This window comes from Ambystoma mexicanum, chromosome 2q, assembly GCF_040938575.1.
Source record: "Ambystoma mexicanum isolate Mex_15411 chromosome 2q, UKY_AmexF1_1, whole genome shotgun sequence".
Lineage (NCBI taxonomy): Eukaryota > Metazoa > Chordata > Amphibia > Caudata > Ambystomatidae > Ambystoma > Ambystoma mexicanum.
This window is the reverse complement of record NC_090924.1, coordinates 1,437,608,614-1,437,623,473: the sequence shown is the minus strand read 5'-3', so window position 1 is coordinate 1,437,623,473 and position 14,860 is coordinate 1,437,608,614. Positions and strand designations below refer to the sequence as shown.

General features: G+C 48.5%; 1 protein-coding gene and 1 long non-coding RNA gene across 6 annotated transcripts in view; one reads left to right on the top strand and one right to left on the bottom strand.

Moving 5' to 3' along the window:
• LOC138570238 (cytochrome c) overlaps positions 1 to 14,860 on the bottom strand; it is a 288,954-nt gene that overhangs the window by 70,738 nt on the left and 203,356 nt on the right. Inside the window, exon 2 of one of the 3 annotated variants that reach the window (XM_069648981.1) lies at positions 10,945 to 11,327. The exons of 1 other annotated variant lie outside the window; for it this stretch is intronic. In XM_069648981.1, coding sequence (XP_069505082.1) covers positions 10,945 to 11,041 — 97 coding nt within the window. In that variant the 5' untranslated portion in view covers positions 11,042 to 11,327. Of the gene's footprint in view, positions 1 to 7,519; positions 7,694 to 10,944; positions 11,328 to 14,860 lie in introns of those variants that run through there. One more of the 3 variants, XM_069648982.1, reaches the window with a different exon arrangement.
• LOC138570240 (uncharacterized) overlaps positions 8,286 to 14,860 on the top strand; it is a 143,606-nt gene continuing 137,031 nt past the window's right edge. For all 3 annotated transcript variants that reach the window (XR_011303429.1, XR_011303427.1, XR_011303428.1), the window contains exon 1: positions 8,286 to 8,356. This is a non-coding gene — a long non-coding RNA (uncharacterized lncRNA). The remainder of the gene's footprint in view (positions 8,357 to 14,860) is intronic.

Genomic DNA, 14,860 nt, shown 5'->3' with positions numbered 1-14,860 from the left:
TGTAATGGAATATAAACAGCTTGGAATGGCGATAGGCAGCGTTGCAGTGATGTAATGGAATATAAACAGCTTGGAATGGCGATAGGCAGCGTTGCAGTGATGTAATGGAATATAAACAGGTTGGAATGGCGATAGGCAGCGTTGCAGTGATGTAATGGAATATAAACAGGTGGGAATGGCGATAGGCAGCGTTGCAGTGATGTAATGGAATATAAACAGGTGGGAATGGCGATAGGCAGCGTTGCAGTGATGTAATGGAATATAATAGGGCTGAAAAATAACAAAATGTTTAGGCAAATAGCGAGCTGTGCAATGAGGCACCAGGTTTGGGTATTGCTGCTGCAAGAGACATCTGGGGAAGGATGACAGATTAATGGCAGCACAAGGGTGGGGGGTTCACAGATATGGCGCACCTCACACTTCCAATTCTAGAGAAGTAACCACGTATATTCATACATCAGTACACTTTAAACTACACAAGCAAATAAGCGATGTGGAAGGCCGTTGTTGGATATTGGTGGGCGAAATGCAGGGTTTAAGAGTAGTGATAATCAATATCTATGCCCCCAACAATGACATACTCGAATCCTTCCAGAAATGTGTGAGCCACCTACATAAATATGAACGATACGAAATATGGGTGGGGGGATTTTAACTTTGCACTCATGTTACACTTGTCTAAGGAGGGAGGTATGGTAACCGAACAGTCTCTAGCAGATGGGACCTTTAATCCTTAGCGATAACATGAGGCCTGGAATAAATTTGAAGATTATTGGCCAACAAGGTAAAATATCTAGTTGGACCGGCCTAAGCGAAAGCATATGGTGTGGTCGACCAGCCGAGCAGGACACTGGCATAGGCTATTTGGAAGAAAAGGGAGAATGTTGGCATCATGGAAGTCAAAACTCAGTTGGGGGATATGGTATGGGACAACGAGAAAATAAACAAGATCTTTAAGGACTATTATGATACGCGGTATGCAGCACATGCTAGGGCTACGTCAGAGTAGATGCACTCCTATCTGGATCAAGTAGCATTGGGATGGATCAATAATGAAAAGGCAATGCCTCTCAATAACGCCCTGACGGAGGAGGAACTCAAAGAGGTAATATGTTCTATGCCCAATAACAAGGCCACTGGAATGGATGGACGGACCGCAGAATTCTATAAGGAATATGTGGAGGACATCGCTCCACATCTCCTTCGTATGTATGACTATGCATTTACCACTGTCTCTCTTCCTGAATCTACACATACGGCCTTAATAAGCGTCCTACTAAAACCCAATAAAGATCAGAGATGTGCGTCTTATAGACCTCTCTCATTAGTTAATATTGGTAATAAAATACTTGCAAAATTGCTAGAAAGTCGATTACAAACTGTGATGAATCTGTTGGACTCATAACTGTTTTCCTGGCAGTGACTTCCTCCGATGTGGACAGGGCATGGCATCCGCTACCTGATCCTGACCCTGTGGGTGGCTTTGAGGTAGGATCACATGGGGGAAGACAACCTCTGGGGAGATACCCTGGGTCCATCGGGTGAGACACAGTATCTCCCTTTCCCCTTTGAGGATGAATCCACCATTTGTACCAATATAATGGCAATTGTGTTGTCTTCTCTCTTGCACCCATATAGAATAGTGGAAAACTGTGGTCATATCCCAATAGCCAACTCTCACCTAACCAGCCTCGTACAATTATGAAAGACAATTTTCCCAGCTCCACATACTCTTCTTCCAAACATTGTTTGACATTAAAACCCATGGCAAACAATTTTACAATATTTTCAAAAAGGGAGTACCATTCCCATAATCCCCACAACACTGGGGCGAAGAAGAGGAGAGGTGTAATGATGATCACTTCCCACTGTCAGCAGTGCTTCTCCAAATCCTATTGGCCAAAGCCAGTATAAAAAGATAGAAAAAGTGTGTGAGAGGCCCTTCCTAGAGGACCTGGCTGCAGAATTTGTGTGACAGAAAGGAAGGAACTTCTTACTGCTGTTTGGGCCAGAGAAAGGGGAGCTGAAAGGTTCCAAGAAGACCAGTCTGGTTCCTCCAGAAAGAAGGGGAAGCTCTGGGCCTTAGCAGGGTGCTACATTCCAAGGTTGACTGCAGGCTTCCTTAAAGAAAAGGGACACCAAGGAGGGGGATTTCTGTGCACGCTGCAGCAGAGCCACAGTTGCAGTGGGAGGTGCAGAAGCGGATGTTTACATTCACGCTGGGATTCGTGAACATGAAGCACACTGACAGAGCTGGCAAAGCCGAGGAGGCCGTTGGGAAAGGAAGAGGATTGCTGCGTTCGAGCAGGAAAGACCATTGAGATGCCAGGAGCAGTGCAGAAGCTCCTGGAGGGTTGGTCGCTCTCCGAGGCCGCAGACATCCCCCTTGGCCGAGAAGGAGAGCTGGCATGTGAACACAGAGCCATGTTGGGTGCTGGAGAAGGATCCACACACTCCAACCTAGAAGGCAGAGGAGGAAGCCATAATGAAAGTGCACAAGCAACGACGAGAAAGCTGGAGAAGACCAGTGAGTCTGCTCAAAGCAGCTGGGGACACCGGGGCATTCTGACCACAACACCATCAAGTGATTGAAAGGTACAAGATTGCTAATGCAGAAAATATGCAAAGGTAAAGTATGTTTGTATGCATTCAAGGCAAAGTGCAAAGGCAACGTTTGTTTGAATGCAGCCAAAGTGAAGTACATAGGCAAGATTCAATGAGAAGAATATTTGAATGCAGACAAGACAAAGTTTAAAGGCAAACCCCAATGAAATATGGAATCATGAGATGCCAATGTGAGGGAGATGTTGGAGCCAGTACATTTGAGCAAGATATTACCACAAATGGGTATACTAAGCAGCACATGGTATATGCTATTGTGATATATTAAAGAACTGTGAAATGCATAAGGGCTCTGGCAGTTGCCCCAGACAGCTGAAGCTGAAACTATGAACTGCGAAATACATAGGAAGACTTGGCAGGCGAGTATACCAGGCAGTTGAGATTATAAAAAAACGATTCCTGGCAGGCGAGCACACCAGGTGACCCGAGAATCCTAAAGAGAAGTCCTGGAAAGCGAGTATACCAGGCAGTGGAAAATTGTATAAATATTCCTGGCATAGGAGTATACCAGGTAATCTGCAAAGATACAAAAACCTTTACAGAAAGATTGTTATAGAATTTTAGCTTGAATAGAACTTTTTGGTTAAACAAGAAATGTGTGAGTCCAGTGAAGGCACTAAGGAACTGTTGGCTAAAGAAACATTTTTGCCATCCACCTTAAGAATCCAGAGGACGGGGACCAACCTCTGGATCCAAGGGTCTTTACCTTGGAGAAGATTTTTTGTTGGAATCATTCTTATACTTTTGGTTTTTAACACTTTTGCCAACATCAAGATAAAAGATATTTTCTTGCACCCTTTGTTGTTTTGTACTGTGGAGGTTTGGAAAGGACGTTTTGGACACAAGGTCGGTTTTCCAGTTACTGATATCCTGATACAGACAGATCCTTAGCTTTTAGTTTCTAGGTAGGGAAGTTTCTCTTTACAATAGGGTCAGAGAGGCATTTTCCCCAATCCATTTTAGAGGAAGCATGACAACTTTGTGTCCGGCTTTCATTTCAGACCCCTCACAAACCCCACATGCCCTTACTGATACTCCCTGACCAGGCTGGTTTTATACTAGGGAGATCAACCCAAAACAACCTAAGGCGACTGTTTGCGCTCTTACATAATATAAATCTGGATGTCATTGCGGCAGTAGCATCCCTCAACACACAGAAAGCTTTCAACATCAGTGAATGGCTGTTTCTTTTTGAAGTCTTGCTAAGATCTAGATTGGGTTCTCACTTCTTAACGTGGATACTTCATACTTCACCGAAAGCTGTAGTGTTCACAAATAAAAGTCAATCGGGAGGGTGGTCGGCGGCCGACAAAGATGGCTGCAATCTGATGGTGCTCTCCTGAACCCAGGCAGGATGGGGCCCTGATTTCCCCCAAGCCATGAAGCGTTTTGATGTCTGGGCACTGTCAGCTTAAACGGAGACCCCATAAACTCAGGGGAGCGTGGTCTCGGTCAGAACAGAATATGGTGCTGAGTGGGAAGCCGCTCAGTCGGTGAGCTGTGTGGCAGTCCGTTCCACCACGGGCTCCCGAGGTATTGCAGCAGCCGTAGTGGCGCCGTAGCTAGGAACCCGACCGAGGGAAGGAAGGAGGCACGACGGCAGGAGGTTTGCCGGCAAGAAGGTGCGGCAGAGGCACTGAACGGCCCTGTAGACACCTACTGCTGAGTGCAGGGAGAGAGCCAGAGTCATGGAAGGGGGTGGGTCTCCCACACCTTTGGAGCAGGCCGGAGCAGAGGGAGAGACACTGAAGCAGGAGGAGAGTGCCTTCTGGTTCCCCACCATGTGGTGCAGGGCGGCCCTCTATTAGCTGTGGTGCGGGCCCCAGGGTACCCGTGAGCCTTGCTGTAGAACAGCCATTGGCTCCCCAGGCAGAAGAGGGCTGGGCCCGGGGGGCCGCAGGAGATTTCCCCTTCATGACTGTGTGAATTGCCTTAGCTAGCCGATGTTCTCTCTCCCTCCGGGGGGAGGGGGGGAGCAATGGGACTGTGTGCTGCGGTCTAAGAACTGGGCCGTGATGATTTGGAGGAGCGCTGGGCCACAGTCAGGCGGTAAAGGGTTGGATGGGGTGTTCTGGGGGCCCTGTGGCATGCCCCCTGGCTGCAGTGTACATCGGCCTTCCAGCGCAAGGGGGTGAGCTGTGATGCCCACTCCCTGGCGGGGGCAAGAGTGGGGCCCTGAAGATCCGCTGTGTGCTGAGGGGGTCAGGGAAGTGTGGATGGACTCAGCGGGGTTTGGTCAGCAGAAGAGGGTGCAGGGGCGGAGCTGGGCTTGGGGGAGTATGGAGGAAGACCCTGCAGTGCTGGCTAGGTATTGGGGGTTGTTGCGCCCACCTGTATGTTGCCCCGTGAGGTGCAAAAGAAGCTACGATCCTTGACCTCACTGTGGGCCTCTGTTTCAGAGCCTGGAGGAAACAGGCAGGGCAGGTAATCCAGCAGGTGAGAAGACCTCTGCAGCAACGATTGTGGGTGCTGGGGCTCCCCAACGCCCCTCACAAAAGCAGACCTCCTGGAGTACATGACCACTTTGGAAGAGAAAAGCTCTACCTCAGTCAGAAAAGAGATCACTGTGGCAACAGACGGGCTCCAGAGGTCTGTGGACGTTCTAAGGACCCGAAGCCGATTAATACGAGAGTATAAGATGCTGAGGTGTGAATTTATTCTCTGCAGAAGGACGAGGAGCAGGGCGAGCTGGCCGCAGCAAAGCAGGGAATGGAGGAGCACATCTCCACTATTGAAGATCTTGATAACAGGCACAGGCAATAACACTTCAGAATTAGTGGCCTGGAGGCGACGAAAGGAGTGGACTTGAGGGCCTGGGTTCTCTGCTTCAACAAGGTAGACTTGTTCTATCTTGCTCAGTTTACGTGAAACACTGTGTCAGGACTTCTTAATCCCAATACTGAAATCCTGAATCTTCAGGCAGTGTAAACCAGCCCTGTATTCCATGGTAAAGGTGGAGTGACCGGTTATAGCTTGGTCATTGTAGAGATACTTAAGATCCTCCAAGAGAATCAGAACTAGGCTACTAAACATTTTCTTTTTTTGTGATATTGGACATCTTTGGCGTTTAATGAATTATAATTATTGTTATTTCTGTTTTCTTAATGTACTTTTCGATTTGGGGGTTCTTGTGAGAATGGTTTGCCAATGTATATAGGTTTTATGGAATGTTTCCTAGTACACTTTTTGAAGAAAAAAACAAGCATTTAAATATGTAGGTATGGAGCTCCATATCACTGCTGGTCTTCCACAGGGAATGGGTTTCATGAGGGGCCTGACACTAAGAATACTCAGTGGGAGCGTTCAGGTGCAATATGGTCTGTAATGCATTTTTATCAACAGGTGAGATCCAAGAAACATGCAAATTCCTCGGGTATAAGCACAGTATAGGAGGGAGCCCCAAATGGGATACCAGCATTTAGATATCTCAGAGGTAGACCCACAATGGCCTAATGAGATGCGACAGACTTTTAAACAGTTCAAGTTGAGATCTCAATACAGTTGAGGTGGCAAAGGTGAGAACGGTTCATACAGCGGTGAAGGGAGATAGAGTTAAATAACCTGAAGGCAGAAATCCAGTAAATGTTGGGCGCATATTGCACCAGGTGTGGTACTGAAAGAACGGCCGGCATAAATGCCAACATTATGCAGGAGCTGGAAGGGAGATTCTCTCTAAGGAATCGCGAGAGTTGAATTTCCCTATTCGAATGCATTGGGGTTAGAATTATTTTAGGAGGGAGGTAGTAACAAATCGCAACATTTTTGCTAACAAAATTGGGAGTCTCGCGCCTATGGGCCTGATTCACAGAAGTGTTTTATAATGGTTCAATCCCATACGAAAACATCCCATGAATCAGCTCCTAAATCGGGATGGTTGGCATGTATGGAACGGTTATTGCGTTATGAGTTAGGGTGCTGGTGGAAAGCCTCAGGATTGATCACATTCTGTAAACTGAGGGTGTTAAACGCATGGGAACAGTAGAAACGGTATATATCAGTGCTACGCCATACACGCCTGCTCGGATAGGCATACAGACATGCAGAGAGTAAAGATGGAGTTGGAGACCCGGTAGAGCATTGGCACACAGCATACGGTACACGGCCTGGATGCGGCCCTTCAGGACATTATGTATGGCTCTCGAAGTCACCTGCTGTGATAAAGTCTTGTCTGGCCTAAAGTACAAATAAAACAAAGTGGTAAGGTTATTATTATAAGGCAATGTATCTCACCCCATTAAAGTTAAAAAAAAAAAAACAGCAATAAAAGACAAATTGCATTTCAAAACCCATTTTGTTTTGAACTCAAATTTGCGCACCAACTAGGGTGACCAGATTTAAAAAGTAAAAAACCGGGACAGGGCAACTAACATAAAAGTAGGACTAACTCTTGAAAGTGGCACTGTCAAGGCACTACACTTATGTAGCGTTTGGAGGAGAGGCGGTTTTAGTGTTACTGTTAAAATAAACACATTTTATAATCAATTTCTAACAAACGAACACTATCTTAATTTGTAAAATGCAGCATTTCTTCTTTGCGAGCTATGCCTGCCAGCTATGAAGACACACTACCAAAAACCGGGACCACTGCAGTTTCCAATGGGAACATAATCTTGAGAAAGGGGGACAGAGCAGCAAAAACCGGGACAGTCCCGGAAAAACCGGGACGTCTGGTCACCCTAGCACCAACGTCCCTACACAATGCACATTCCCATAGTTCAGCGCAGTGATTGGTACATTCAGCCCTCAAGCAAAATCAGTTGTGCCCCCTGGTCGAGTCCTCCAGATAGAGACAGCAGAGTAGAAGATGGTGGCCTTGTTGATGGAGGCCCCGCCCAGCCACGCCCAGTGCTTCGCGGCGCCCCTCCCCCGCACCCTCAGCCCCGCCCCTCAGCCATACCTTCTTCTTCCTGCGGCACTCACGCTGTGCACTGCAGGCCAGGACACTTGTGTGTTGACTTCCTCTTCCAGGGCAAGTGCGCGCAATTGCGTCATAGCCTCTGTGAGGTAAAAAGCCTGTCTGCCATGAGCGCCCATCATGCGGGTACAGCGGGCTATACCGAGAGGGCGACGGGCTGAAGAGTGTAGGGGGCGGGGTAAAAGAGTCGGCATGGGGGGACCTGAACCAATGAGGCGAGAGAGGGGCGGGGTTAAAAACCGAGGCGTTTCCCAACTAGGCCGCTCTAGAACATGGAGCTATTCCCAATGGGCGGGGCGTGCGCGGAGGGCTGTACCAAAGGGCGGGGCGTGTGCGGAGGGCTGAACCAATGGGCGGGGCGTGCGCGGAGGGCTGTACCAAGGGGCGGGGCGTGGGCGCAGGGCTAAACCAAGGGGCGGGGCGTGCGCGTAGGGCTGAACAAATGGGCGGGGCGTGCGCGGAGGGCTGAACCAAGGGGCGGGGCGTGCGCGGAGGGCTGTGCCAATGGGCGGCCGTGCGCGGAGGGCTGAACCAATGGGCGGGGCGTGCGTGGAGGGCTGAACCAATGGGCGGGCGTGCGCGGAGGGCTGAACCAATGGGCGGAGCGTGCGCGTAGGGCTGAACCAATGGGCGGCCGTGCGCGGAGGGCTGAACCAAGGGGCGGGGCGTGCGCGGAGGGCTGTGCCAATGGGCGGGGCGTGCGCGGAGGGCTGTACCAAGGGGCGGGGCGTGCGCGCAGGGCTGAACCAAGGGGCGGGAGCAGGGGGTGGCGCGTATTGAAGAGCTAGCGTCGCGCGCTCACCAGGGTCGTGGGTCAAGGTGAGTCCACTTCTTAGGCCGGGCGCTGCTGGTGTTGTTGTATTTTTTGTGGATACAGATGATATCAAGCTTTTACACCAACGCGTTTGCGCTTAACAAAACGTGTTCATATTATTTAATACCTTTTCACAAAACGCACAAAAAAAATGTGTCTTATCGTGTATTAATTAACCTTTTCCATGAACGAGCAACGTGAAGCGATGGCAGTTCAGGCAACGCTGAGGGCGCGACACGAAGAGGCTTCCGAGTCTCGCCGCAGGCTGAACTGTCAGGAAGCCTGCGGGGCTTGTGGCTTGCGTGCAAGTGCCCTTCCCAGGCCTACACAAAAGCTCACAACTCTTGGCATCGCCAGTGCTCGTTGTCAGGAAGCCGTGGATTCTGCTCGCCATTGCCACAATGACAAAACCTGAAACCAAAAAATGTGCTCAGGGCCTGATTTACAAAGGCATTTCCATTGAAAAACGCTTTCTAAATCAGACCTCCATCTTCAGCTGGCAAGGATTCTTAATGGCACAAGTATTAAGAATCCTTGCCAGCTGCTGGCATATCATGCCCTACTTTTCCATTTTGACCCAATCCAGGAGTAATTTAAGCGATTTACTAAGGACACTAATGTGCCACCTGGAAAATGTCTATAAGGGATGACTATCACATGATGAAAGCATATTTCTTACTAAGCAATACATAAATACATCAAATGTTTCCTATTTATAGAAGGTCCTTTGTAAGTTTGAATAAATAAATCCTAAAATAACTTTTGATATAAATATTGTATTAAAATTGTACACATTTCCCCATATCGCATGATGTTTCCATACAATCATTCCATTAGTTAAGACAACTAACTACATCCAACAACATTCTTTTTTTTACCAACCACACGCAGGCATTGCTACTAATTAGGGAAATCTAGTAGATGGAAGATATGGAAATTACTAGCCTTCTGCAACTTCACCACCAGTCGTGAATTGGACCACCTGCCTCAATATTGCAAGGCAGACATGATCACCTACAAATCATAAACAAGGAGGGGAGTGCAATATTTCAAGTGAGGATGCAAGAAGTGATGCAGGTGCACAAGAGAACGAGAAAGAGAAATAGAGCGCAGGAGGAAGCTATTGAGAGACAGTGCCATGATGAGAAGGAGGAAATATGAACAGGTAAGGGTAGGAGGGTAAGAGAAAGAGGTGTGAAGAAAGATGAGAGAAAAAGGGCTGTGACTAAAGGTAAGATTTGAAGAAGAAGGAATAAGGGTGAGAGAGGAGATATCTTCAAGGTTGCCAGGGTGAGAGTGGGAGGAAGGAGAGCGGGACAGCGCAGAGACAGGCACAGTGCAGAGGGAGAGAGAGGGCGCAGAGGGAGACAGCGCAGAGACAGACAGCACAGAGAGACAGTGCAGAGGGGGTGACATCACAGAGAGGCAGTGCACAGAAAGAAACGGGTAGGGCAGAGAGGCACAATAATCTTACTTGCAACCGGCATGATTAGTAACCGAACCAATATATAAGTCAAAGTTGCTATCAGGCTCCATAATTCCACTGTTGCCAAAATCGAAACCTATCTCCCGTGTTTTAGGCTGTCACAGAATCAAATGACAAGTTCACTCCTTGGCATGTTTGAAAACATTGTTGCTGCCAATACCTTTCGTGTGTGAATTATGAAACATTGAACAGCAAAGGTAGTGAAATATACCCACAGCACTGTATGACTGGTACATCTGGCGTTTAAACCACCGTAAAGAAAAGTGCCTCATGCTGCAGCATTCAAAGCCTCCTACTACTGCATCTCGCATCCTCCGGGCAACCACAGAAAACTCGCCACCGCCTCCAACCAGTACAACCAAGAGTCTTAGGCTGGGCACACCCTAGTCTTCCGCCTCCCCAGCCCATCACATGCAGGAAGGTGTGCTCTTGCGGACTCGGTGGCGAGTGCTCCCAGCTTGCAGTGAGTGCTCCACTGTCAAGCGTGCTGCCTCGCAAACAAAACCCCTGCAGCACCACTAGGGAAAAGGCAACAATGTATTAGCGGCACCGCATTGCATGAGAACTTGGTGTGAGCTGAGAGGTCCAGGGACAAGGCGGGGCACTGGTAGCAGGCTGCATGAACGAGAAACAGGGTATACAGGAACAGTGTCGGGTACCCGAGCATGACAGTCAGCGCCTGGGGAGGACAGTGTGGGCTGCAATGCCACATTAGTGAGATTAAGCTGTTGAGAACGGGCATGTGTAGGTTTGCAATGCAATAGAATGTGTTAAATGGATAGTGGGTGAGTGCACACAGACTGCAGGGTTTTACGAGGGTACCAGCCTGCATAAAGGTATGCTGGGGAGCAGGTGGTGCTACGGGACCGTATGAGTGATACAGCGAAAAGGGCAGTGTACTGCTGATGCTGTGGACGCAAGGGTTTCTTAAGCATGTGTGGGTTCATGGGTGGCTTTGACGAGGATGGGTGAGGAAGCCATTAGGATTGGCGATACAGATAGTGTGGGTGTGTCGGGCACCAGCTGTGTGGCTCTCGGTCGACAAAGAGGACGGCGTGACCCTGGAATGCATGCCTCTACAAGAGTGGAGGGCCCGCATTCACTCACCTAGGGTGAGCTGCATCCAGGCACAGATCTTGTACACAGTGGCCGTGTTGCCGAAGAAGAAGAGGATGAAGGAGACGATCCATGCAATGAGAATCATGGAGAGGCCGATGAAGGAGGCCGCCTTGAAGGCGCTCGACACGATGCTGCTGAACTCGGTGAAGCTGCCTGTGCAGCTGAGTTCCTCGGGCCAGGCTGCTGCGGATGCAGTAGTGGAAGAGGCTGAAGTAGCTGGCCTGCAAGGTGCCCACGCCGTCGCCAATCCTGTAGGGCTCGATGAAGCATACCTCGTTCACTATAGCGAACAGAATCGTGAAAATGGCCCTGACCGCGTTGATGGCTCGCGAGGTCTGCACGTAGTTGGTGTGGTCGATTTTTGCCACCTCCTGGGTGGGAGACAGGAAGAAACACAGAGCAGAGAACTGAATTGCACGGCAAGAACAATCGAAGGCTGACATAAAATGGCTGCCCTCCGTACAGAAACACAGACTGCAGAACCAATGGCATCCTCCTGACATCATTATCTGCACAGCCAATCGGGTCGTGTTTACATCACAAAACACTAGAAACACCACCCACAAATCAGTATATGGAGAATTTGAAGCCATTTTACCAAACACGTATCTTTAACAAAACATCTTTAAATATGTAACTATTTTTTTAATCAATTCTTATTGGTTTTTACATCTTATCAACAACACAAACACACCAGACAGTGCAAATTAGCAGCTTCTTAGCATCATTTACACTTACGTGCATTTGTCACTGCCCTCTACTAACCCCCCCCTTAACCTACTCTCCTGTCCCTTCAATCATCATTCCTCTGGAGGCTCTTCTTCAGTGCTCTCGAAGGTATTGTGCTCGCTTGGACTGGCCTGGGTGGACCCAGATAGTGAGGCCACTAATTGTCTCCAGGCTATCAGGGATCCTGCTTCATCCTCCTCCCCCCCTCTTGGCCGCTTCATACCATACCACTGTTTCCGCTTCGGCCCATTTTGGAAGATCGCGCCACCACACCTCTATCCTGGGTCTGTGGCTTGCTTTCCAGCCCAACGCTATTCTGCGTTTGACCAGGATGTGTGCCAGATCTTTAAGTTTTCTCACATTTTTCAGGTTGCGTGGCCTAGTGAATCCCCTATCATGCATGCCCACACGGATCCCACATATAGCTTGATTCCTTTCTCGGTTAAGCAATGGTTTACCTCCACCCAGAATTTCACAACCTCCGGACATGCCCAGAACATGTGTATCATCCCCGCGTTCACCTCCCCACATTTAGGGCATGTTTGTGTCCCTATGCTCTTGAATCGGGCGATCCTCTGAGGGGTCATGTACGCCCTATGGGGTACGTATAGCTGGATCTGTTGTAGTCTCGCATTTCTGGAGATCTTTTTGTGGTATCTCTGTGCTCTTTCCCATTTCCCGTCTTGCATGGGCTCCCCCGCATCCTTCTCCCACTCCTGTCTTAGCTGGGTCACTTCCTTCCCCACCCTGGACATTACCAGTTCATAGATCCGGGATATCTCATGCCCCCCTTCGGAGATGTCATACATTGTTTCTATGGCCGTATCTGGTTTGTCTTCTAGTTCAATTTTGGACCAGGTCTTCCTTATTTGCCTTACCAATCTAGTGTAGGTAATATATTGCCCCAGGTGCACTCTGGTTTCTTCTACTAGCGTTTGTAATTCTCGTACTTTCCTGTCCCGCCACACATCTCCCAGTGTTGCTATGCTCACCGGTTCCCAGTGTCTATGTATCGTCTTTCTTAGTTGCCCATCCACTCCCCGCAATGCCACTAGCGGCACTTGCGGGGAGCACGGGCTCGGGTTCTCCATAACCTGACATGCCTTGCGCCATGTCTTCCACCCCAGTTGCAGCAGCTTCGATCGCCCTTTTAACTCTGATTTGGGCAGTCATACTAGTTCTTTCAGGAAAAACGGGGCTCATTCATCCCTTCACAATCTAGATTCTGCTGTAGTGTCTTCCATTAGCCACTTAGCCACGTACTGTAGCTGCCCGGCCAAATGGTATATCTCGAAGTTAGGCAATTTTATTCCCCCTCTATCATATGCATTTTCATAGGGCAATCCTATTTCTGGTGTTATGCCAGATGAAGCCTCTACATAAGCTCTGCAGTTTTCCAAAGTAGCGCCTGGGCGGGTTATATGGGATATTTACAGAAAAATGCAGCAACCTAGGCAATACAACCATCTTCAATAGTGCTGCCCTCCCCACCATGGCTAGGGGGAGTTTAGCCCAAAATCTCATGCTGTTTTCGATTTTTGCTACTGCCATCTCTGTGTTATGTTTGTGTTCGTCTTCTACCCCGTGATAGATATCGATCCCCAAGTATCTAAACGATTTGTTCTCCCAGGGTATCTGTAAAACTGGTAGGTTTTCTTGCAGGATTCCTTTGTATCTCCCAATGGGAAATATGCACAACTTCTTGGGGTTGATCGCTATGCCGCAGAGTGACGCGAATCGCTCCATTACCTCTAAGATATATTGCAGGTTTTCCTCCCGATATCTTAGGTGCAGCAGCACATCGTCTGCATACAATATGAGATGCGGCCCCCCTTTAGTGTGGACCCCCACCTCTTCATATTGTTGTCTCAGATAAGTCGCTAGGGTTTCTAATGCGAGGATGTGCAGCATTGAAAACCATCGGCAGCCTTGTCTGGTTCCTCTGCTGAGTTGCCATTTATCCGAAATGATCGCTCCCGTTTTAACTCTGGCCAATGGCGAGCTATACAATAGTTTAACCCATCTCAAGTATCCTGGCCCCACACCATATTCCTTCAAAGCCGCCATTAGCCAGGGCCATCTCACGGAATCAAAGGCTTTCACTGCGTCTAATGAAACAATTGCTATTTTACCTGCGTCCCCTTCTGCTTGTTCTATGAAGCGGTGGAGCCTTCTATGGTTGTCGGATATACTTCTGCTCGGTACATCCCCAGTCTGGTCAGGCTGTATGAGTTTACTTATAACCAGTTTGAGTCTGTTTGCCAGCACCGCCGTGAGTATTTTGCTATCCTGGTTAAGCATGGATATCGGTCTATACGGCCCACGCTGCTTGGCTTATTAGGTTTGAGGAGTGGGATGATTATCGCCTCCCTTAGGGATTCTGCTAGTCTCCCTGTCTCGAAAGCTTCATTTAGCATAGCCAATAACGGGGGGAGCACTTCCAACCTATATGCTTTGTAAAACTCGCTATGGAGCCCGTCCGCCCCTGGGGCTTTGTTAGTGGGTAATTGTTTGACCACTATTTATAGCTCTTCTAGTGTAATTGGGGCGTCTAGATTCACTCTTTCTTCTGCACTCAGTTTGGGTAACCCTATGTCCTCTAGTGTCTCCCTTATCCCCTGCACTTCTATCCCCCCCGGTATCTCCATATAGGTGTTGATAGAATTTAAGAAATCCCCCGTTTACGCTCTCTTGAGTATCCCATATTTGGTTATCTTCTCCCCTTATCTCTCTTATCGCTGATCTAGGCGTCTCGTTTTATATAGCCATGCCAGCAGCCTCCCCGGCTTATCTCCTCCTGCATGTTGTCTCTATGTATTTCTTATAATTTAAGTTGCATAGTCTCTCCCAGTACCCGCCACAGTCTTGTTGCAGTTGGCGCATGGTCTCGGCGTCCTCCTGTGAGGTGTCTCCTTTACTCATGATAGCTTCTAGTTTCTTTTCTGCTTCTTGCAACTCACGTGTTATGCCCCCTTGGAGTCCCTTGGATTTCCTTGGATTTAGATATAGCTGCACCCCATCGAAATATGTAACTTAACTTAAAATATGCTGTAAATATTTTTTAAAACATCAGTCAAGTCACTTTTTTATAACATTAAAACATGGCAGCCGCCATTTTGGAAGTAAAAATAGCTGACAAATTCCCCACACACTAGAAATTCAGCCAAAGTGTGCA